At 41.5% G+C, this 25,643-nt stretch overlaps 1 protein-coding gene and 1 long non-coding RNA gene across 2 annotated transcripts in view; both read left to right on the top strand.

Annotated features, from left to right (window-relative positions):
* The window catches only part of LOC116045079 (deleted in malignant brain tumors 1 protein-like), a 98,955-nt gene extending 73,995 nt beyond the window's left edge, over nucleotides 1–24,960 (top strand). The window contains exon 8 of the mRNA XM_031292595.2: nucleotides 24,181–24,960. Within this exon, the coding sequence (XP_031148455.2) occupies nucleotides 24,181–24,375 (195 nt within the window). The 3' untranslated portion in view covers nucleotides 24,376–24,960. The remainder of the gene's footprint in view (nucleotides 1–24,180) is intronic.
* On the top strand, nucleotides 711–17,112 carry LOC118494612. The gene is made up of 3 exons (XR_004896725.1): nucleotides 711–723; nucleotides 4,818–4,819; nucleotides 16,972–17,112. It is a non-coding gene; the product is annotated as an uncharacterized LOC118494612 (long non-coding RNA).
* Nucleotides 24,961–25,643: the final 683 nt, after the last annotated feature.

Here is a 25,643-nt window from a genome sequence, read left to right as displayed (position 1 = left end):
GAAGATGAGAGAGAGCAATTTAAAAGGCAGTAAATTAAAAGGTAGTAGAAAACAGTGGAACTTAACAGTAACTAAGAATTGCATGCATACAGCCTGTACGATCTGCCAAAATGACCTCTTCAAAATCCAGCCAGAGCTGCTGGAACTGAAACAACTTAATGGTGTAAACTTGGGATGTATGCTGCATTCTGACAAGGCTTGTCTTAATATGCTCATGTTCATTGGACATAAAGCTGCAGGACCTGGAGCTCACCACCAGTGTTTCAGTTTGACTGTTAAAAAGTGTATAGATAATTAAATTAAAGGTATTTATTTAGAAGTGGGCTGGCTGGTTAGTTAACTAACGCCAGCTTGCTATTCCACCAAGCTTCCAGCTTCCATGCTACATAAATAAGCCGGACAGAGTTGTCTTAAACCTTTCTACCACCGATGTGTTGCCCTTTTGATGTATACCCTCCTGTTTTTACCTCTTATGAGTTTCTCCTTATGTCAGCAATTGATTTTTAATCGGACAGAGTTGTCCCTCATCTGGCGATAGAAACCCTGCTTTCCCCATTCTGTTGGCTCCGAGTTCCACAGCCTCTACAGGTACAGATTAGTTTTGCACCAAATGTATCGCCAAAAGTGTTGCAAAAGTCGAGGCATGCAGATTTGCCACTTTGTATTGCGAAAGAGCACATATGTGAAGTTGCAGTGACAGATTTGAGAGGTTGTAATCACTGAGTTGTGGTTGTGATTGGAAAAAACAACCAGCACTACTTTATCTAAACAACTATGTATTTAAGAAAAGCAAGACAATACGATATCCAGTGGCAGCACTGCTGGCAACACAGGCACGAGAGAATGGGCGTCTGTGGTAGTTTGTTTGTCTACGTTTTAAGTTCGTCAAATCTGTCAAAAGTCTACGTCAAGGGTGCTGAAGTGCTTCAAATGCTGGTGGTCTGCTTGGTGTCACATCACTCTTAGTTTGTGTTTTGTTTGTTTTACCTGACTTCCTGTTTGATTTTGTTAACCACTGTCTGTCTCTGTTTTAGGTCACTTGTCTTCCCGTCTTTGTCTGATTTCCCACCTGTGTGATTACCCTCCCTTCCCTAATGTGGTTCACCTATGTGTAATCGTCTTTCCCAGTCCCAGTACATACATACTCCCCTTGTGTCACTTTTCAGTTGCCAGATTGTTGTAGTACCTTGTGTGTCTCACTCTCCAGCATTTTCCTAGTGTTTGTTTTCCAGTGTTTCTTAGACATAGCCTGGTTGACACCAGACCCTTCTCAGTTGTAACTCACAGTGGGTCTGGGCAAGCTTAATTCGCAGCGCATTTCCAAAGGGGCATCACCAATGGACGCCGCTCAAATGCCTCTGGGCGCAATTGGATAGTCCTTCAACCAATCAGACCAACGATCCAGGTGACGTAGCAGTGACAGCGGCATCAACGGGTTGCTGCCGAAGTGGTGGCCGTCATGTTGAATGTAAACAAAAAGCTGCTTGCCTTCGCTGCGCTATCGTCGTGTAAAGCCTGCCTCAACGGTTGTGATTGGTGCCTCGATTTGGAAAAATTGGAAATGGGCTTGAATGGGCTCTTGGCCAGACTGACTTGCAGAGCAAATCTCAAATTTGCTGGAAGTTCGTCAGGGTTTTCCATATCTTAGACCTCTAGTTTGTATTTTTGACTACGTCCCCTTCCTGCCGATTTTGTACCTTGATAGGCAAGGCAGCAAGGCAAGGCAGCTTTATTTGTATAGCACATTTCAGCAACAGGGCAATTCAAAGTGCTTTATATAAAACATTAAAGAGCTAAAAATATAAAAGCAGATAAAATATGAGATTTTAGGCTGCTAGTATTGGACAATGTATATAACGGCTTATACATTGTCCCATACTAGCAGCCTAAAATCTCGTATTTTATCTATACACGTAATCCACCCGCAATCCTTGCCGTTCCCAGGGCCGGTCTTACTTTTAAATTCTCTTTATATACTTATATAGATTGTCATACAGTTTCAACAAAGCAACTTCAGTTTAGGAAATTAACAATTATTTAAAGAAAGGCAACATAAAAAATAAAGGTCTTCAGCCTTGATTTAAAAGAACTGAGAGTTTAGTAAGTACGGATTGCGTCCTCCTGGCTTCACGCGGCCGACAACAATCCAACGAGCGCCCGCTGGTCTGGTGGATGTCTTCCAGAAGACCATTCAAGCCTTCGCCGCGAAAAATTGTATTTTATTTCCCCCTCAAAAATAGATAATTGAGCACTGTAGTGGTTCTGACCATATTAGTGACTATGCTACATGGCAACGGACCAAATTATGTTTGGGTCCTGTACAGTAAAATAGTGTTTTAGACGGCTAGCTGTAGTATCGCTAAGTCCCGTGGGAATTCAGTTGTAGCAGGAAAAAGGTAAATAGTAGTGTGCAGGATGGAGGAGCGTAGTGTGTGAAGAGTGAAGATCGGAGTTGTTCACAAGGGAAGAAGTTTGGAGTAACGTAACTGGAGAATATAGAAGATACTGAACACATGGAAGAAGCGTTTGAGTTTGATGGTCGTCCTTATTTAGTCGAACCCGAGAACTAGCCTCACAAGAGTTGGAAAGAAGGAGACAAGTTGATAGTTATGGTCTTTACAGAAGACTTCTTTCTATTTTGTATGTCAGTTGAGTTGAATTTTGTTTCAGGTTGAATATTCCCAAAGGCACAAGCTCTTCCTTGACTGTTTACAGTCTGTGTTTTTTGTTTTTATGGCACTTAAATGGCAGTTTTATTTATTTTTTTGGCTGGACCAATGAATGTGAAAAAATCTATAGGTCCCTGGACTTTACTTTGTAGCTCACCTACTTTTAGGTTTGTTCTGAGGTTGCTACACATAATTTGTGTATACTCTGAGTATGTGTGGTGTTCAGATCAGACAAATTTGTACTTATTTCCTCACCCAATGAGAATCGATAAGAGAATCGATAAGGAATCGGATCGATAAGGAATCGGATCGATAAGGAATCGGATCGATAAGCAATATCGATAATGGAATCGGAATCGTTAAATTCTTATCAATTCCCATCCCTACTAGTGTTACCGTGTTAAAAGAATTTTCAGCCTCATTATTTGGGACAGGCTAGGGCTGATGAGGAATGGATGCTAAATTAGCTAAGTTTGCAGTTAAGTGCTTCTTCTTACTTAGTGGATTCACCATTCTTTTTCTATTACCTATTACAAAATAAACTGAGGAAGAATTTAATACACAGGGTTGTCCTGGAAGGTCATGCGTGCACTAGACGTGCAGCCTGGACCTGGCACATATCAGTTAAAGCTTGCTGCATTTTGTACACAAGCATCCTTATCAGTCTTGGGGGAAGGAGGTAGCTGCCATCCTAGCAGAGGTGCCTGGCGTTTTACTTTTGGCCGGGGGCGAATGATGGGAGAAGGACGGGGGGTAAATTTGGTTCCAACATCTACCAGCTGCTTCATCTGGTCAGTGAACTCCAACATGGGGCAGAGGGAAAGAGGGAAAAGGGTGAGTGGAGAGAGCGATGGCATGGGCGGGGTATCAGGGTTGGTGAGGGGGTTAGAGGGGTGTCTAGATTGATGTCTTATCTTTGCCATTATGAGGTACCTCCCCCCGCCGTAAGCGTAGCATCGCATACCTGTAACCTAGCCAGCTACAAATAACTGGTAAGCATCCAGACATTTAAAAGCTTTGAGATCAGCACCAGTGTATGGGGATACCCCGTTTACCACATAGTGGTACAGATCGTGTGGACTGAAGTTGGGCAGACTCTGCGATTTAATGAGGTCCGTGAAAACGGAGGGAGGAAGAAGGTAAGGGTCGGTATCCAATCCTGCGATCTCCAACTTCTCCAAATACAGCTCTTTGTGAGCACCTACCAGATGCCCTACCTCGACCGATAACTGCACGACAACTTGTTGTTCAATAAAAGAAGCCATAAAGCAGTATTATTGTTATTACAGTTTATTTAGTGTTATTTATTTTAAACTGATTGAAACTAATGAAACTTTCCGCTTGTCTACTACACTGTTTAGCTTGTGCTTCCGGTGATTCTGCCGTCCATCATGGCGTTGTCACGTGGTCGTGGTCACGTGTTGGCAAAGGGTGAATACTCTTTAGCAATGTTCGCTCCCTGAGGAATAAGATGGAGGAATTGCGGCTTAACATAAAGGTCTGTAAGGAATATTGGGAATCATGCCTAATGATTTACACAGACCTGGCTTTAGGAGGATTTTCCGGACTCACTGGTGCAGGTACAAGGCTTCTCATGTGTGCGTATGGATAGAAAGAATGACTCAGGGAAGATGAGGGGGGGGCAGGATCTGTGTTTTTATTAATGACTCTTGGTGCAATAATTACACAATAAAAGACAGGGTGTGTACTCCTGATCGTAGACTCATTTGCATTAGCTTAAGACCTTTTTATCTACCTAGAGACTATAGGAACATCTTTATATGTTCGGTATACATCCCGCCCAGTGGGAACGCATCCAAATCAGCCTCACGTGTAGCAGACTGCGTCCACCAGCAGTTAAAAGACAAGCCCAATTCCCCTATATTTGTTCTCGGAGACTTCAACCATTGCAAACTGGAGCAGGCTCTTCCAGGATTCCAGCAACATGTTAAAAAAAGCACACGGAAGAATAGGACCCTGGATAAATGCTATGGCAACATTAAAGATGCATATGCCGCCAGATTTAAACCCCCCCTCTCAAACTCGGATCATAATACCATCCACCTGATCTACACCTTTAAGTGTGCCATTAAAAAAAGCAAACCTGTCTCAAAAACTGTCAGTGTGTGGCAAGATGAGAGCAAGGAGATGTTGAGTGGCTGCTTCCTAGCCACAGATTGGGATGTCTTCTACCAGGACAACAATATTGACAATATTGCGGAAATGATAACAGGGTATATTCCTTTTTGTGGCAAAAAAAGACAATCACAATATATCCCAACAATAAAGACTACATCACACCTGAAATTAAACATCTGATCAGGAGGAAAAAGCAAGCATTCCAGAATAATGACTTAATGGAGCTGAGATCAATTCAAAAAGACCTGAGGGGGAAACTTAAGAAGGCTCGAGAGGAATACAGCACACAGGTGTTAGGGAAGCCTTTTCAATGAATAATTCGAAAAAACTTTGGGACACTGTGAAAGAAATGACTAACATGAACTCTGGAAAGAAGGAATTCAATGTGTGGAATGATGTGGACAAGGCTAATGATCTCAACATTTTTTACAAACGTTTTAACCTGGATTATGAAAGTAATGTGACCCGCTGCAGAGACCTGTCTATGTCATTACCATGTGACCCAATACAGGACAGAATAATAATTATCCCTAATGCTGTCATCACAGTTTTTAAAAAGCTGAACAGAAATAAGGCCAGTGGGCCTGATGGTCCTTAATGCCCTCTATTCCAACTCTCTGTCGATACATGTACCATCGCTACTATTTGGAAGACATCTGTTGTCATTCCTGTGCCTAAAAAACCCTGCCCACAGCATAATAATGATTATAGACCAGTAGCGCTGACATCAATAGTGATGAAATCATTAGAACGTATAATGGTTGTTAATTTAAAGAGCGAGGTACAGCATCTCTTGGACCCTTACCAATTTGCCTATAATAATGGCAGGGGTAGTGACGATGCCTTAATCACAACTGTACACTATCAAAGCACCTTGAAAATCCATCAGCTTATATTCAATTATTATTTATGGCCTTCAGCTCTACATTCAATTGTATTCTCCCTCAGACACTGGTATGTACATTACAACAGATGGAGGTGAACCCCTTCATTATTAGAGTATGGTTCTTTTCTGACAGACAGGAAGCAACAGGTAAGAGTCAACTCTACTCTTTCTGAACATAAGTACAGGTGCCCCTCAAGGCTGTGTAAGCTCTCCCTTACTTTTTATAATATACACAAATTATTGCAGAAATATCAATAAAAATAACCACATTATTACATTTTCAGATGATACGGCCATAATTAGTCTACTTACAAAAGATTCAGACATTGATATCTATAAATAGGAGACAGAGGAGGTAGTGAAGTGGTGCAACAGGCATAACCTGTCGCTTAATGTAAATAAAACCAAAGAAATGATTTTTGACCACAGGTCCATAGGAGATCAATGCACACAATTGGGAACTGTGTAATACAGAAGTTATTGACCACAGCATGAGTTATCAGGAAATGTGCAATCTTTATCAAAATTAAGTGCAATACGAGGGGGAGGAAGTGTTGTGGGTTCTCTTCTGTTCTTCTGTGATTGTGAGGAAAGGTAGGGGGGTATTGTGTGAGGTTTATTAGATGTTTATTGAAGTATTGGATGAGATAATGTATATTATGATTATGTTTCTATGTAGGTTAACTGTATGTTTATTGGGTGTTTCTGGGCGTTGTGTCACCATTTCGTTCTCTTGAATGCCCAAGATGAATTTCTCCTATAGGAGACATAGGCTTATCTAATCTTATCTTATCTTATCTTATCTTAAGTTTCAAGTTACAAACATAAGAAGATAGTGACTGACTGAGTTTTTTTAACTACATCCTCCCACCCACAACCAAAAAGCATGTTAACTACTTGAACATAAATGTTGCTCTCCTTTCCTTCTGGCCAGCAACTTTCTAAATGACTCTCTGATTAAAGTCAGTCATCTCAGTAACAAGGCTCTTTTCCATGGACAGCATGGCCAGTGCATTCAGCCTCTCCTGGGTCATGGTGTTTCTGAGAACATTTTTTATTCTTTTCAAGGTTGAGAAGCACCTCTCAGCTTCAGCCGTGGTCATGGGTGAGTGACAGTTTTGGGAAAGACTTCTTCAAGATTATTCTCCATAAACAGCTGGAATAGCTCCACAGCACCACAGCAGGCTTTGAACTCTTCCTTGCTGTAGATGAGACTGAGCTGAACATACAGTCCAGTAGCTGGTTGTATAGTTTTTGCGTTACCTTAAATACAGTGGCGCTGTCAAGGTGCTCTTTCAAAGCTCCATCAACGGAGGCAACAAAATCAACCAACCCGCAAAATATCCCAGGGTTATCTGAGCTATCACTCTCATCATGGCCACGTAAAAACAACTCAAAGGCTCCACAACATTTCGCACTCTATTATTCTGGACAGTATGTGTTGATTTTTTGTCACCTCTGCATTGTGCCTTCTAATGCCAATCCTGTAGCCTTCACCTAGTTGTTCAGCAATGCTTATTCTGCCAAAAGATGTTAGCTTCATACTCTTATCAAGATGGCTTTCATGATGTTTGCATTTTCCAGAGAGATGTTTTAGGTCTCTTACCCCTGTTGTTGTCCACAAAACCTCAGTGCTGACACTTTGAAATAAAAGACAGGAAAGCAAAAAGAAGCATTGCTAACATCACATCCAGCCAGCCAACTCCGTTTCACATAACAAGAGCGGGTGAAGCCCATGGTGAAGCCCCAGATGTAGCTTCCTCCTCTGTCACTGGCCTGCTGCTGGATTTGTTAATCAGGTTGGTCCGGTCCAAGATTTTGGAAAATTGCATTTTGGAAATCAGTGACATAATCACGCCATTATCTCTATGAAAGTGATTTGGATGATTGTCAGCTTGCAAGGTTTTGGCGGAGTGACGGTATCGCTTGCGCGAGTAGTGGCCAAGAGCGTGAAATTGAAAGACAGGTGTCAAGAATCAATCAGATTGGATAAAATAACATGTATCCAATTCTGATTTGCCAGCGATGCTGCACCCGGAGGAGAATCTTTAAGAAACCAATTAGAGACCAGCTTCAGGTCACATGCTTGCTGAAAGTTTAAGGACTGATAGACATTCATTTGTCCAGAGTGCCTGCCTATGAAACCGCATGAAACATAGATAATAGTTAACCGATTAAAGCCAATTTTTATTAAATGCTGAGACTCTTACTACCAGTCGGCACATCGTTTGAGTAAACTATTTTTTTATTTCATTTTTATATAATTTTTGTGTTTAAGTATACATTTATTTTTTCTGGAATTTGATGACGCCCTTTTTTAACAAGCCGCCACTGCCTGCTCCAAAGACTTCATATGCAGGGCATCTCTGAAGAAATGTTGTGCTCCCAGCTTGTTGGCTTTGCAACTGATGGGGCCGCTGCTATGATTAGCCGATACAGATGAGCAGCCACACAGCTTTGTGAGAATATCAACCCTAACCTGATCATCATGCACTGTATGAACCACAAGTAAGGAACTTGTGGTTCATAATGCTGTGAAACACATTACAGAGGAAAGCCATTTCCAGAGTGTCATTGAGTCATAGGAGACACTCTGCTCAAAGTGTTCACCACTGTCTCCACAGTCCCAGTGTCAACAGCCGAGTGTAAAAGGGGATTTAGTGCCATGAACCATATTGTCACAGACTGTTCATTTCAGTAAATAGACCAGGGGTTACCTCCGTTTTCTTAGTATGACGCATAGGCCTTCACTGTAGCCTATTTATTTTTATGTTTACACCACGTTGTGCTATTTTCTTTTAATTGAATATTGAAGTTCATAAATAAGTGTTTTGGCTGGCCTGGCTGAGTGGCACTATCCATGGTATTGAAAGGGGGGATTCCATTCTTGCATGTTTTATTTTGTTGCGCATGATTGTGTCCGCATAAGTAAGTTAAAGATAGGCTATTAAAGTAAAAATATTGATGAGTTAAATAAGAAAAAAAAGTATTAAAATATTCCTACAAATGCCCTGCCCCCTAACCCTAACTGTTCCTTAAACAGGAAAATCAGGAGTCCGGTCTCCACGGTGGGAGGGACCGGTGTTGCATCACAAAAGTCTTATGCCTGTTGGGCATTGGTAGGGTACAGATTCAATTATTGGCAAATTATCAAATATGTTTTATCAATATTAATAAAGTTATGAATATGTGCATTCATAACGCCACCAAAATGACAAACAATCAAAACAAGGCACAACCCTGGAAGTCAGGGACCAATAATCAAACTGTGAAACAGTCTCATTTAGGTGGTGTTGCCTTTAAAATACAGATCTTAATTAACTTGGTTAATCTATCTGGTATTCTTTAAAGGAACAGAAAGGAAGGATGAATTTGAGCACTACCTGTGTTCACCAGCTTGCTATTACAATAGGTACACAAATAATCACAGACAACTGCTATTTAAAGTATAATAGAATTTGTTAACTTCAAAATAATAAATGGCCAATCAATAATCCTTCGATCAATTAAAAACAATATACCCCTTTTTATACTACAACAAAAAGCAAAAACAAACATATGTGGTGAGACACTCTCGGTGACTGTGTGTGTGTGTGTGTGTGTGTGTGTGTGTGTGTGTGTGTGTGTGTGTGTGTGTGTGTGTTAAACTTAAAATTAAACTTAAACAGTTAATGTAAGTCGAAACTTTCTGCGAGCTTCTCCTGTACTATATGGTAATTTCTCTACTATGCGACAGTAAGTCCTGTGGTTATGACACAATCGTTAGCCTATTTTTACAAAAACGTCTACTACGGAGCCATAACGTGAGGTACAAGGTAATGGAGCCTTTTATACATTGTCGTGTTTCTTTATAAATAAACAATGGACAAATAAAGTCTTTAAACGCTTCAGATGTAGTTATTCGCTGTCAAAGTGACGTCAAAATGAATGGCAGTCAATGGAATGCTAACGGGGGGTGAGTGCTTATTAGCATCAAAATGGCGCCATAGGAGGTTTCGGGTTGTGAGGAGACGCTTACCCCATTGGTTGCAGCTCACGTGGCTAGGCTAGCCAGTTAGCTCTGAAACTAACGTGTTGCTGACAAAAAGACGCTCCAAGGAGCGCAGTTGTTCGTATATGTGTGTCTGTGAGAGATTAGTGAAAGAGGAAAGAAGCACATTTAGAGAAAGAAAAGACACTTTGGATCTTGATTATGGGTAATGACCCATCCTCTCAGTCACTCAGGTCTGGACTAATGTGAAGTTAGCAGACTCTGAGAATTTTGTCGGAATGAGGGGACGTTCATTATACAAGCTAACCAGCTGATTATCTACGATCTACACAGGACGCGGGGTGGCATGAACAGACGGACCAACGGAGCTATCTCACTGGGCAGTGACTAAATCCCGTGGAGGGAATATCCATGTAGCATTTACGGTTCAATAAGCTACATTAATCAACACAACATGTCAACCACGCACCTTGATCAGTGGTGCTTTCACAGAAAATAATGGGACACGGTGATCCGGATCAGATTAATACTCAAAACGTGCACCAGTAGCACTAAGATTAGTCACACATTAATGGCAAAACAATAGCAACATTAGTCTTTACACATTAATAAACATACTATTTTCTAAATCTCTCTGCCCAGAACACTAAGCCTTACTGTATGTTGTCCATCAGTCCGTTCGTTTCTGTCCATAGCTTTCCCACGGGAACAAAACGGAAGGCAGACAGGGAGCAGTTTCAAGTCGACTTTGATGAAAAGAAAAGCGGTGTTATCCGATTTTCTCCTAGAGAACGTCGTCGTTCTCTCTGCAGCGTTGAAACACGGCGTGTGTTTCCAGGTTCCCAAATCAACTTTGTTTAAAAAAAAAACACAAGCTTGTGCGTCGACCTTTTGTGGCCAAGACCACGGCGGAAGAACGGGGGTTTCTGTGTGTCAGAAGGTTTTATACTTTAAGGCCCCATGCTGTGTTTGAGGAACCTCTGAACCAATGGGAAGACTCAGAGTTACAGGAAGGTGCAAACTTTTCCTGCAGCCCCCTCCCTGTAGCCATTTTGTGACTCTTCTCCTAGTAGTAATCTCTTTGTCTGTGTCCACATGTGGCCACATGTGTGTCTTGTCTCTCAGAGGTCAGTTTAATCTGAGGCCTTTTTGGTTAAAATCAGGTTTACACCTGAACTTTACGTACGGTTCATGGGAGAAAGGGTTAAACTGATAGTAACAAAGTCCAAGCATTCCTGGGAATGACAAACAGTTCACAAGTTCATAGTGTTCATAGGTTGGCTGAGGCTATGGTGTCTGGGCAGATGGTAAGGCAGCATCTGTGCAGATGACTTCTAAACTTAAAGCTAAACACAAAATGTTTAAACAAAACACAATCCTTCAAATAACAGGTAAGCAATGAATTATCCCTTGTACAATCATTGCTGCTGTTTCAATATGACATGAACCCAAAATATAGTGAAACAAAATTCAAGGAAGATAGGAAAGAAAAGTAAAGTAGTTAGGGGTTAACAGGTTCAACCCAGAAAAGAATTGGAGTTTGCCAGTGCATGTACATGTGACTGTGTGCATGTACATGTGGACTGGTGCATGTATGTTTTATTGTCAAACCAATCATTCAATACAGACTAATCTGTATACATTCTATCTTCTGATGCGTAGGTTCACAATGAGTCCTATCTCTCATTCTTATGAGCTACCGAAATTTGGAATTGCCCTGCCAAGACTATATGTCAGATGTACCTGTGAAGATCGTACAACAGTGTTAGTAGCAGATTTAGGGGTCTACTCAACGAGGTCCAAGGAAAACAGCCCGGCTGGCATTCTTTTAAGGCTCAAGTTTGTTGACCTAAGAGTTTCCTTCTCTACCGATGCTTCGCTTTAAATCTCTCGCTACTCACACCTGGGTTGGGGTTTCTGTGACACCTGACAGTCTAAAGCATGCACTGTGTTTTTGAGGAGCAGAATGGAAAGTAACCGTAAATGGTATCCTGAAAGGAATTTTACTACCGAAGCTTTGAGGTAGTTTGATTACTGTTTGAAAAAGTTTAGGATGGGAGTGCATGTCAACAGAGTGAGGTGAGGTATGCAGCTGTCCCTATGGCTCAACTGCTTTGCGTTTTATCCTCTTGGGGGGAAGCCTCCCTCCCCCTTTCCAGGTGCAGAGGCTGCTCCTTTTCCTGAGAGTGAGGACTGCATGTTAAATTGGTCTGGCTGAACGTGGGTTTCAGAAGCAGGACCGCGGATGTCACGGCTGTGCAGTTGGGTGCTGAGAGACATTCAACCCACACGGTGAGAGTGCATGTGACGATGAGGAGGTACTGGTTACCTCGCCAAGTTCTGGTAACTGGTCTGATCCAGTTTACCTGGAGGTGGGGCTATAGGCGTATGACCCCCTTTCCCCGGAGTACAGAGAAGGTGCCTGCTCCAGCCACCTTGAGGAGAGTCTGCGGGGACTCTGAAGGCAGGCAGTGGTTTTGCTGTGCAAAAGCTGGAGTCGAATCAGGTGGGCGCAAGTAATGGTGCAAGTCTGGCCTGGCGGCAGGATTCTTTGGCCAGAGTGATATGGGCACGTCTGATGGCGTGGCGCCATAAAAGGGTGCACCTTCAACCATACAGGTGTGGCGCGGTGCATCGCTTGTGTTCAGCGAGCAAAGGAAAGACCTGTGAGGGTTGGGAAAATCAAGGCTGCTAGTCTGCGGCGGCTGTGTGTTCGCCAGCTGCAAGGAAGAGTCAGAGCCAGGGTCAGTCTCTTGTTACAATCGCTGCTGCCCTGTGTATTTAGTCTGTGTGCTGCCTTTTTCTGGTGTTATTTCTTTGTCATACCTTGTGTTTAGATGTTTTGTTTCCAGAGTTCACTTTCCTAGTGTTCCTGGTTTTTCCCTGTCATTTGGATTTACTGATTTTGTTCCTGGCTCCTAGTGTTATCTTCCAGTATTTTGTATTACTAGCACTTTTGGGTTTCTTTGGATTAAGCTGTATTTTATTAAAGCTCACCTTATGTTCCATCAAACCTGCCTGCCTCGTCTCTTGCACTTGAGTCCATACCAGCTTTCATCAAACTGTGACACTGGGAGCCAAGAGCTTGCAGATGGAAGGAGGGAAAGGGGAGGAGCCAGGAGCTATGGCAGGTAGCTGAGAGGTCAGGCTGAGATGTGGAGTGATTAGAGAGCCATCTTTGTGACATTGAAGACTCTGGCTTAAGGCGAGACACTACAGGTGAATAGGCTAACATTTTTAAATAATAGATATCTCCATGAAACTTCCTCAGTTGATTACACAAATATATAAAAAAAATGTATTACAAGTTTTTGAAATGTTTATGTTTAATTATGCAAATTAGGCATTTTCTCATTAAATATGCGCGATTTTGCATATATTTTCGGTAGATAGATCTGAACATATGATAAAGCCAGGTGCAAAATTCTTTTTTCATTTTGTTTACACACAAGATGAAAACAAAATTACAGAGGGATTTCAGGATATCTGCTTTCATTACCTAGGAAATCAAAATATACTGTCCATAGCCTTAAAAAATCGATTTTCGCCATGATTTTTAGCTTAAAATTTCACATAAATCAGGGCAGGAATGATTTATTAACAAATCCCTCTGTAAATATCTTCAGAATACTACTAAGTGTATAACTGGAAAGTTTGGTGTACATAGGTGCTACATAGGCTGAGATGTTTATACTGGAGAATGACAAAAAACTCATTTTGAGAAAACGGCATTTAAAGATTTAAATAGTGGAATTTAATACATTTCTATTGGAAAAATTGCTCAAAAACAGAATAAATGCTCAGGCCCTTAGTGATAATAATATAGAATATTTCAAGCTCATGAAAATTGATTATTTAATAAAATGGCAGGCATACTACAACTGCAGTAACTCAATGAATTAACATTGGCGTATCATGAACAAAGTTGCAGACAAAACCCACGCTGGACAGTTGTATGGACACAGAACAAGACCAACAATGGATGTAACAGCTTTTTAAAGTCTAACTGTCCATTCCAGCACCATATGTATTTTAGCTGTGCTTAGACTCTTGCGCCTATGTTTTACACTGGACGGCCTCAGCTTTCGAGATCCTGAGCATATCAGTTTCTCTCATTGAATTGACCGTCACAACTGTGCTCTGAAGCCACAACTTCTCCATAACAGAAAGCATGGCAGAGGCACCTTCATGGCCATACAGCTTACTTTTCCCACAAAACAGTCCCCTCAGTCAGCTGATGGTGAAGCTAACTAACCAGAACCAGTCCTCTCAGTCAGCTGATGGTGAAGATAACTAACCAGAAACAGTCCCCTCAGTCAGCTGATGGTGAAGATAACTAACCAGGCTCCCATCAGCACTGGTTCATAACACAACAGAACTAAACTAATTATGACTCATTCAAAAGACCAATATTTAGAACACTGGAGAAAGCAAACAAAGTAGACTAAATTGTTATTTGACAGATTATCTTCACACTGTCAGAGATACAAAGAAGAGACGGATCCTGACTAAATACAGTCTCAGTGACCACCAACTGGGTCAGACAGAGATACACTTCCTCCTCCGTGGGGAAAAACTATCTTCACTAAGAGATTTACACCTTGGAAAAATAGCCAAAAAAAGTTAACACCAGAAGAGAAGCTGGTCGTTCTCCTAGGAGAGGGGACAGTAGCTCCACTGACAGCTACATATGGATCTGCCTGCCACAGCCTGAGGGACTCACACCACTTAGGATCCCAAAATAACAGATTTGTTTAGTATTATATAGTAATTATATTATAGAAAACTGTAACTGTTGTGTAATGTAATTGTTTTGTAATATAGTGTGTTGTATCGCGATCAGTACAGTGTGGTACATATGTGACAAATATTTAATATATGACATGTAATATATGACATGTAGGCTATGACTTTCTGTAAACTGCTTTGAGAGAGAGAGAGAGAGAGAGAGAGAGAGAGCGTCTGATTACCTCCGCTGTCTGAACACTCCTGTTTTCTGAACGACAGTTTAAACAGCGACGTACTATGTGATGTCATTTCATCATCTGCTGTCTTAGTTGGTAATCCCCTGTGTCTTCTTGCTAATAACAACTGTTTTCGTCTTCTCTGATGCGATTTTCGGCCGTTTTCGACGCACTTCTTTCAACATTTTGAGCTATCGCGGAAATGTCAGAGCACGTCACGTGACGATTCTGAACGAATCACGTTGTCAGAAATTGGCATCAGCCAATGAGATTGCGCATTTTGAGTTAAATCCCCCCTTTTACTTTCACGATTGGTTGCTGATTAAAAGGAAATTACCATATTTGGATCCGACAGCATTGCACAGGAGAAAGAGAGCTTTCCAACGGTATATGTGACGACAGGGTGCAGACAGCGATCGCGGAGCAGCGCGATGATTTAGAACGCCAACTTTTATTGAATTTAGGTGAAATCTACCGCCGCAAACAGACAAAGTGTAGTAAAATAAAGACCTAAATGTGTATTTCGGACTTTATTTCACCACAAGTCTGAAAGAAGACATGTTATTGAAGACAAATAGCCCAAAATCTCAAAATTGACCAGTGCCTGCCGTGTCTCGCCTTAAGGCTCAACCTACCCCGCTAGACCACTAATCTCGCTTCGTGGCACACACCTATTGAACTTTCTTTGATCAACAACAATTTTAAGAATTAGCAATTGATGAGTTGCTTTGGTGCTGCAGCTTTTTTACTTTGCACTCTATGGTTCAGAACTACAGAGGCTCCGTACTTTAGTTTTGGCTGAAAAAAATGCAAGAAAGAGGAAGTGTTTCAAGAAGGACTAGCAGTGTGCACCTCTTCTTTGCACCGCAGTATTAAGTTCAGTTTTCTGTCGTTCTGTCACTGATAAATGATACAGAGCAGTCTTCGTGTCAGCCATGGAGAGCAAACAACAGAGAAACATTTGCCATTTGGCCATAGGTAAGACCAATATTACAAAATTGTATTTGGAAAGCAGATTTTGTAAAGTTTAGTAGCTGTATTATATAGTATAGACATGAAGTCTCTTGAGACTAACTTTTAACTTAAATGACATTCAGAACATACATAGAAGTAAACAGGTTATTTGCTATATGAAGATATTAAGGCGTTCGGTGTGTGTTGTTATCCGATATCCTTTCATATCATAATCATGATTTGATAGGTTGTTCGTCCGTGCGTGCATGTTAGTGCATGTGAGTCCCTCCATTTAAAACAATTGAATGGGCAGAAAAATGTGTTCCTAGAAACTGAATTTAAATCATTTATGTTTGAATTTGAAAGGCTTAACATACATGGTTGCTTTGATAAACTGAACCTCAGTAGCATAATTTCAAATTTAATTTGTTTGGAAGTGAAGTCCAATAAACTTGAAGCGGAATGTAATGTGAAATGGAATTTAATATAATTGAATAATAGAACATGTTACTCTCTATACATTCGCATTCAGTTTACTGAGACACATCCGGTTGTTGATGAAGGGCAATGAAGTGCACTTTCACACAACTCCGGTCCGTGTATGTTTGGATACTTTGTTTATTGGATTAAATCCAAAGTGGCAGAAACCCAACCTTCCGCAAACTTTATTTATGTCTTAAAGCTTGTTGAATTTATGAGCCTTACCAATTTTTTTCTCTTTCTCTCTATAGTCTATTTTCTCTTGAGTTCAACTTCACCTGCTGCAGGTCAGTCAAGTCTATGGTGTAATGCATACAATCCTTTTAGTTTTCAGTTTACATTCTTTGCAAAATACTTAAATATTGTATGTTATTTCTTATGTGTCTGACAGATGGTCAGATCAGATTAGCTGGGTCTGGGTCTACTCGGTGCTCTGGAAGAGTTGAAATCTATTACAACAACATCTGGGGAACAGTCTGTGATGATGATTGGGACTTAAACGATACTGAGGTGGTTTGCAGAGAGTTGGGCTGTGGTACGGCACTGAGTGCCCCTTATTCAGCCCGCTTTGGTGAAGGAACCGGACAAATCTGGCTTGATGATGTGGCCTGTTCAGGAAGTGAGAGGTCTCTAACTCAGTGTAAGCACAGAGGATTTGGGACACACAACTGTAACCATGGAGAGGATGCTGGTGTTATCTGTTCAGGTGAGAAAGATTCTGGATAAAGTGTTTTGAATAAATGTATCCTTTTCTATAGACAGCTCTGTCACTCAGATGCAGTGATGGAAAAGAGCTGGTAACCACAGCATACTGTTAGAATTAGAAAGCAGAACAAGTGTGAAATGTTGCTAACACACCAGAAACTGTTACTTAAACTGTAATGTAAGTCAGGCCAGCTGACAGTCTTGCCTGGGCCCGGGACGAGATAATCTTAGATGGGCCCCCCCGCGCCCAGATCTCTCCTTTTCCCTTGCTCTTCCTCTCCTCTGCTCTTCCTCCCCTGTTTCTCTCCTCTCCTCTGCTCTTCCTCTCCTGTTCCTCCCCTCTCCTCTGCTCTTACTTTCCTCTCCTCTGCTCTTCCTCCCCTGTTCCTCTCCTCCCCTCTGCTCTTACTTTCCTCTCCTCTGCTCTTCCTCTCCTGTTCCTCCCCTCTCCTCACATCTCTCGCTGAAATTAAGTGTGTGATCAGTCTCTGATCCATCCTGCTCAGACTCGCCGACGGGGCAGCGGGCCCCTCCCATCACTGTGACTCTCTCTCTCTCTCTCTCTCTCTCTCTCTCTCTCCCTCCCACATCACTCTCTCTGTCACCTGACTGCAGCTGGATCTCTCTCCTCTCTGTCTCATCCTCTCTGACGGAGCTACCAAACTCAACTGTTTCTGTCAAAGATAACGTGTTGTGTCAGGCTTTAATACAAGCTAATGGATGTTAACATTAGAGCTGGCCTGTTAGGTTAAGTTACAAGGCTCGTAAACGTTGGCTGCGCTGTTTCTTACCTTGCTCTACGTTGACTTTACTAGTTCCAGCTTCACTGTCACCACCTTTTTTAAAAATATTTGTTTAGAAAATCTCTGAGGCCTCTATTTTTTTCTTCTCTTCTTCTCTTTTCTTTCCTTTTCTGAGCACCGGACTTTGCTGACCGGACATTTTGAGCGTACTGAACATCAAATCAAATGACATCACATTTTGATCAGTGGCCAAACCATTTTTGTGTTGTGGTGGGGGGGATTCTTTACCACTATTTCAAGGACAATTAGGAAGAAAACAAATAATAAGCTTTTATGTAACTCAAATATTACATATTTTTTCCACAAATGGGCCTATTTTAATTTTTTTTTTAAAAATTATTCCATAATTTAATGAGGGCCCAGTTCTGGGCCCCCCCCCTACCCTGGGCCCAGGACAACAGACCCGTTTGTCCCGCCCTATCGGCGGGTGTGATGTAAGTGAAGCATTGTATCAAGTGCTTGATCAATATCATACTCATAGTCTTGTAAGGAATGTAAAGCATGTAAATAGTCATAACTTTTGCCTAAATGTGTTTAACAAAGACGGTTTCTGTCATGACTATATGAAGACCACCCCCCGCCCCCCCCCCCCCCCCCTCTGTGTTCTCTGCCTAGGTGTCAGATTGGCTGGGTCTACTCTGTGCTCTGGGCGAGTTGAAATATATTACAACAACACCTGGGGAACAGTCTGTGATGATGATTGGGACTTAAACGATACTGAGGTGGTTTGCAGAGAGTTGGGCTGTGGTACGGCACTGAGTGCCCCTTATTCAGCCCGCTTTGGTGAAGGAACCGGACAAATCTGGCTTGATGATGTGGCCTGTTCAGGAAGTGAGAGGTCTGTAACTCTGTGTCAGCACAGAGGATTTGGGACACACAACTGTAAACATGGAGAGGATGCTGGTGTGGTCTGTTCAGGTGAGAAAGATTTAGTTAAGGTTTTCTCAAAGTCAGCTAGATGGTTCTGCTAGCTCAAAGAACCCTGAATGTTTCTAATTAGTGTGTCCCTGCCATTCCAGTGAGCAGGGCCTGCTGCATGCTACATGCAACACCTACTTGCCCTTCAATGAAAATGTCAAAATTGTTGCTGTGAGATAAGGGCCCATGTCCATCCATAGAGCAATGCTGTGACTAAAAATACATCACATACAAAAGCGAAAACACAAACATTATGAGAAAAGCACTCCAAATTTAAAATGGTTAAAATATCAAAGTCTATACATGAGTAAATTAAAACATCAAGAGAAATGTTCTCAAAATAAGACAGAGACGCAAATGCTTAAATACAAAACATACATATATGGCTCTTCCACCCAAATCCTGTTGTAAATTATTTTCATTTTGAAACATTTGATGTACATCATACAAGTAATTTGCCATTTGAGGTCCCACTCTTGACTTAAATGGGACAAAACTGCACACCATATGCAGGGAGACAAGCATATAAACAGGTTGTATTTAAAGTGTTCAGTTTGTGTTGCACCCTTTCACATGAGACAGCTTTCACAGCTTAAACTCTGGTTGTCTTTTTCAAATATCAGTGGCAGAGAAATTAAATTTGAAAAACAAGCATGTGAACCTGAAAAAGTTGTGCAATTCGGGAAAGGCCCATAGAACATAAACACTGCCTCTTTACAGTAATTCAGTTTGACTTGTACAAACATGGTTACTCTACAAAAAAAAAAAAAGACCAGTAAATTCTCAAATCTTTAAACTTTTTATTAAACACCACAAAGGCTTTTAAATCTGTACTATTTATTGGATGTTCCATCAGTCAGAGTTCCCATTATACCTCCTCATTATATTGTTGTTTTATGTTTCAGCACTCCTCCCAAAGCCCAGCATCTCCATGAATCCTGCTGCTGAGGTTACCTGGGGTCAGAACGTCAGCATCACTTGTTCTGTCTCAACTCAAACTCAACAGATTTTAAGTCCAACATTTATTTTGAAAAAGGCTTCAAGTTCAGTTGAAAAGACCCAAACTTCAAGTACTAACTCTGCTACCTTCAACATGCCTGAAGTCAACTTTGACAACGAAGGATCCTACCTGTGTCAGTATAAGATAACAGTTGCAGGTCAAGACTTCACCTCCTCAAGTGATTCTGTCAGCCTTTCTGTTACTGGTAAAGAAATCAGTCAATTCTCCTAAAATTGATGTTTAAACATTTAGTTTGCAAAGTTATTGGCTTTCTTGTTGAGAGTTATATGAGGAGACACCTGTGAGTGGTATCAATGTTCTCATCTAAATTCTGCAATAAACAAAAAAATATATTAATTAAGCAATTCAGCCAACTTATAAAACAACAAGGGAGATTCCCCAGTGTGGGATTAATAAAGTCTATCACATCTTAAACTGAAAAATATATCTCAGCTCAAGGTAATATATTTCACTCTAACATCTAATTTTTTTCAGTGAGCCTCCCAAAACCCAGCATATCCATGAATCCTGTTGGTGAGGTTACCTGGGGTCAAGACGTTGGCATCACTTGTTTGATCTCAACTCCACTTTTAAACCACTTTTAGGTGGTTGCCATGCCAAGTCACGCTGTTCGACGAAAATTCAAGCTTTTAATAACTTTCCATCATTAAGGTCTTTGGATTGTACAGAATATTTTTTAAGTTGATCTGGTCAAATCATATATAAATACACACATGGGTGTGTAACCCCAGCCAATAACAGCGTGCAGGGTGTGCAGTCCGTTCTCATAAAAAAATCTTTTTGTGTAATAAAGGGTCAACATGCCAAAACTTTTGCCCACCTTTTTTCCATCTTGATCTATGTTGACTCATTAATTTGATTATCTCCTAATACTCCCTTTTGTACTTTTGCACTTACTTTAGTGCCGCTGCAGCAGCCCAACATCTCCCTAACATCTCCTAACAGAGGACTGGTCTGGGGCCCTGAAGGTGCACAGATCACCAGAGGTTTCAGCTTTGTCTTCACCTGCTCCACTTCCTCCCATTATCCTGGAGGTGTTTTCCATCTCATCTTCTCTGGTTCAAACCTCACCAACACAGAGCCAGTGGTCAACCAGTCAGCCTCCTTTTCCTTCCCGGTGGCTGAGTATGAACACCGGGGCAACTACAGCTGTGTGTATGAAGTTACACTGTCCTCGAGAAGATTCACTTCTACACAGACAGCACCGATTAGTGTTGTCATTAAAAGTAAGTAGAATGAACAAAAAATAATTAAACTAAATTTTGCAATGTTTTATCAACAATATTTGAATGATACATACACTACTACCTGTATATGGGGGGAGGTCGTCGGTTCAATACCCTGACCGACAGGATAAAATCTGGGTGGGGAAAGTGAAAGAGCAGCGCTTGTCCCTCCCTCATTACCACCACTGAGGTGCCCTTGAGCAAGGCCCTTAACCCCAACCGCTCCAGTGGAGCTGCTCAGTGGCCAGCAGATCAGACTGTGGTTGTACTGGGCAGCTTCCAGGTATGGATGTGGAACTGTGTGAATGTGACAGGTCGTCGTTACAAATGAGAATTTGTTCTCAATTGACTTACCTGGATAAATAAAGGTTAAATCGATAAATATGATCGTTTTTTTCATATGATGAAATAGGTAGTTTATTTCTACCCTCAAATACGACCCACAAGAGCATTTTCCATCCTCATATCTAAAACAGAGAACGTAATATTCACAGTTTTAAGGATGGTCACAGTTTGGTTTAGCCTGACAAGCCAGACCCACATCAAGATGTTGGGTCTGGGAACTCACAATTGGCAGGGGTCAAGCCGAGGGGTGGGATAAACGGTTGTCTTTCAAATTACCACTGCACGCAATAGGATAGCACTACAACCAAGTAGAGCAACGAAGAAGGTAGCGGAGCTAGTTGATAGATTAAACTTTTGCCGTATCTGGTCGGCAAAACTCCGAACACATCTTCCGTTTTTAAGAATGACTTCAGTGCCGTTTTCTCAAAGAAAAGCTTAAGTCCAAGTCTTCCAGAGTTGCGGCCAAAGCCAATTTGAAAGAGCGCTGTTCGCCAGCAGCAGCCATAAGCCCGCCCACCGACTCTATACACGATGTGATTGGCCAGGTCAGAGTTTGGTTTTTCCAGCTCGCAAGCCAACGGAGAGTTGCTAGACCCCCTGGCTGCAAATTACATTTGCTGCCGCTAGGGTGCGTCTAGATTTCTAGGCTAAGTTTGGTTATGTTTAGGCACCAAAACTATTTAGTTAGGTTTAGCAACAACATTGTGGTTTGGGTTAAAATCAAGTAACTTTACTTCCGTTTATGCATGTGATGCTGAACGTGACGTAGCTCAGTTTGTTCTGTAAAGTTTAAAAAAAACGAAGAAAAAAATTAACCATTTACTTTTATTTTCAAACGGGACTTGAAAAGGGTCTCCTGGTTTAAAGTCCTGTGTGTTAAAAGTAATGTGTACCATACACTAGAATACTTTGAACAGACTTTGAAAAGACTAAAGTCTGACACCATCTCACATCTAAAGATAATATCCCACATTGAATGTTAATTCAAAATGTTAAAGACTGGGGATCTTGCAGGGTCACAAATTGCAGGACTACACGACTACCCGGAGGTCCGCGTTTATCCGCCGATAAAACTCCTGTTGGATGACTCGCTTCAGAAAGGTTGAAAACTTTCCCTCTTTAGCGTTTAGCTTAGCACCATAGCAACCATAAACAACACTGGCTCTAGCTGTTTGCTGCTTCCTGTTTGCTGCTGGAGGGAGCACACAGTGTGCACCCATTGGTTGTTGACAATGTTCATGTAATTTAAAGGGATATTTCACCGTTGGAAAGATGAATATATCTTTAAATTGGGTCACTTATGTAGTAGAAATGTGAAAAATATTTAGAAATTGGGGGCTTCTAGGCCGAGAAAATCCAGAAAATTTGTTTTTGGCTCATGTGGATGAAAGACACCAAATCCCAGAATGCACTTGTTTTGCTGCTTTAGCGTCTACTCCCAAGCCATGCCTACCGTTTACAGACAGACAGTGAGACAGTCAACTCAACTTATGTGTATTTTATTCATTTCAACCGTATACACGAAACAACGTTTAACCGTGGCTCAAGTGGTAACACAATATCCATAAAAAAATTTAAAAAATATATAAAAACGACATACAAAACAGGCTACATTTAGAGCACACACATTATATGCTCTGTAAAGTTCAGCTACCACATACCTACTAACATTACTGTAAACACAGAGTATAGCTAAACACAGCTGTAAATTTTCGTGGAATGTAGAATGGTCGGCATTTAACAGTCACAAACTCCACCAGCAGTTAGCAGTTAGTTGGATACAAGCATCCCATTTCTGCACCAGGCAGTCCGTGTTAACACAGCCCACCTCGACTAGTCTTACCCGGCGACAGAGCAGCCGGCCTAGTAGCTGGATAGTCTGATACACTTTTATTCAGAAATGTTTCCACAACAACAAAAACACAGCAGTCTCTGAACTCGCGTTGGGAGTTTCGTTGAAGTTGGATGTAGTCCAGTTTGTTGTCTAATGATGCATCGAGCAACACCGCTGGTCTCCATAGCCGGCCTAGCAAAACTCGTGTAGTGTGTCGAGTATTCCGTCTGTAATAAAGCGTCCTGCATATTCTCCGATCTGTACCAATGTATCCCGTTGGTACACGTGTGCGGTAGTTTGAATGCACATCATTTTTGTTCTAAAATTTCCTTAGGGATGAATAAATCTATCTATCTATCTATCTATCTATCTATCTGCTGAGAAGCCAGTAAGCGAGGATTCAAGATGGCTGACCCTCGTTTTGCCTCGGCAATTTTCGGAGAAAGACGACAGTCCAACCCTCTATGGGCGGGTTGAAAACATGCGGAAGTAGCTCCTACTACTGGCTGTAGTCCATTGCCTCTGGGCAAAAAATCTTCCGATGACGCAAAAATCGTTGTTTTACGTCATCAGAACATTTTTTCCAAGACCCACAATACAGAGATCTCTCGTCTCAGGGGGACATGAGGGAGGGAAGCACGGTCATTCAAAAATACTACCGTGTTTCTGCTGATACAAAGCTCAATGCTAAATTGGTGAAGTATCCCTTTAACTTCACTACCAAGACATAAAACTTTTGTGAGAATGTCAAGACGGGAAAAATAGTGACTCGGACTGAGTTTTTTGACCACCTTATACCAAACGATTGAGAAGATGGGAGCGCCCCAACTCTAGCAAGACTCTCAGGATTTCATTCCAATATTGGAAATTAGTCCCAACGGTGGTAATGCTTGAAAAGTCGTTTGGTGTAGGGTCGGCATAACACAAACAGAAAGAAAAAATGTTTGTCTCTCCTAGTGCATTTGTTGCTGCTGGTCTCTTCAGTAGCTGCTGGGGGTCTGCTGCTGCTCCTGCTAGTCTTGGTGGTGGTCTGTCTGGTCTGCAAGAGAAGACGACGAGCCAAGCACACTGGAGCCGTCGTCCAAACTCAATGTCTGTGCTCACACAGTACACATTCATCCAATGAGTTCAAATGCTTGAAGAAATTCTTCTGATGTTCATGATGCTTGTGTTTCAGTGGCTGTCAGAGTCAGGAATGCTTATGGAGATACCGAGTATGAGGACGACAAGGCCGACTATGAGAATGTTGATCCAATGGACACCAAGAAGAAACTCAAAGAGGAAGCAGGGAAAGGGGAGGAAGAGGAGACCAATGATTATGTGGAGCCAGAGATTGACGTCAATTTCGTCAATTTCAGCGTAGAGGAAAACGAAGAAGAAGAAGAAGAAGAAGAAGATAATGAAGATGACTATGAAAATGTTACAAAGCCATTTGGTTAAGAAACTTTGGACATTTATGGAGAACAGGATATTTATCAAAACTTTTAAGGTGTCCAATGGTCAACAGTGTCACAGTGGTTACCGTGGATGAAGCACTGTTTTTTTGACCCACTGCAAAGAATTTAAATCTTAAGGTGCTTTCACTTCTGTAGTTCGGCTAATTTGGTCCAGACCAAGGGCAAAAAATGATACATTGTAGCATTTTTCAGCTGTTTCAGTTCCTTTTCACACCACACGGTTTGCTCTGGTCCAAATTAGCTGATTAGTTGGTGAAATGAAACAAAATGCAGCAACACAAGTCACGTGACAACATTCAAATCATTGGCCAGATGTGTCCTGGAACACATTTCCTAAACTGCTCTTTGATTGGTCAGAATTAACATGCAGGAAAATTCCAACGGAACTCCCGGAAGTAAACAAAGAGAGGAGGAAAAGCCAGCAGACAACATGTGTTTTTGTCTTCTAAGTTCTATGGAGAGACAACTGCAAGGGTTGATTGTAGCCCTGGTCATCATAGCACAGCACAGCTGACTATGGCAGCTGGTTTAGTCCAAATATGCACAGTTTTTTCAGCAGTTGGGTCTGCTCCAGGTCGGATCACGTTCTCACCACAAACATATTGGTCCAGAATTCATTTGAAAGTTAATGTCTGTAGAATTCTATAATCTGGTGTTTTGTATATAATTTGCATTGGATTATATCAATGATTTATTGTTCTATTGCAGTATATGACCATTCTATAACTTTCTATAAACTTTGCTTAAAGGTTTGTTATAAGGGAGTCCTATGAACTTTACATTTACTGAGAACATCTGGAAATTGTTAACATGAGTAGGGGTCCCCCCATGACAGAAGAGACCTTTTTTGGAGTTGTGCCAGATAACAGGCATTGATTGGTTAGTTATCCGTCCAATGATATACTTACAAAATTACGTCCTATGTTGATACAATGCATAGGATATATACGTTGCTCACACAAAGAAAAGTCAGAGCGACAAATTTTGAGGTTTGGGTTGGTCGTTCTCCAAGCTCTCTGCAGGAGTTTGTAAAATTGATGCTGAAAACTCTGATGTAATAAACCTTTTTATAATCAAGAACAGTGTCGGCGGATTCCTCTTCATACAGCATCACAGCATTACTATTTAAGACACCACAATTTTGGCGACGAGGATGGGATCGGTTGCATCTCCCAGGTCATCGTTTCATCATGGGCACTCAGGGACTGACTCCCGCTTCATTGGTCGACTATGAGGTGAGCTTTCTCACTA

The sequence above is a fragment of the Sander lucioperca genome, chromosome 2 (genome assembly GCF_008315115.2).
Source record: "Sander lucioperca isolate FBNREF2018 chromosome 2, SLUC_FBN_1.2, whole genome shotgun sequence".
Classification (NCBI taxonomy): domain Eukaryota; kingdom Metazoa; phylum Chordata; class Actinopteri; order Perciformes; family Percidae; genus Sander; species Sander lucioperca.
This window is presented reverse-complemented; position numbering and strand designations above follow the sequence as displayed.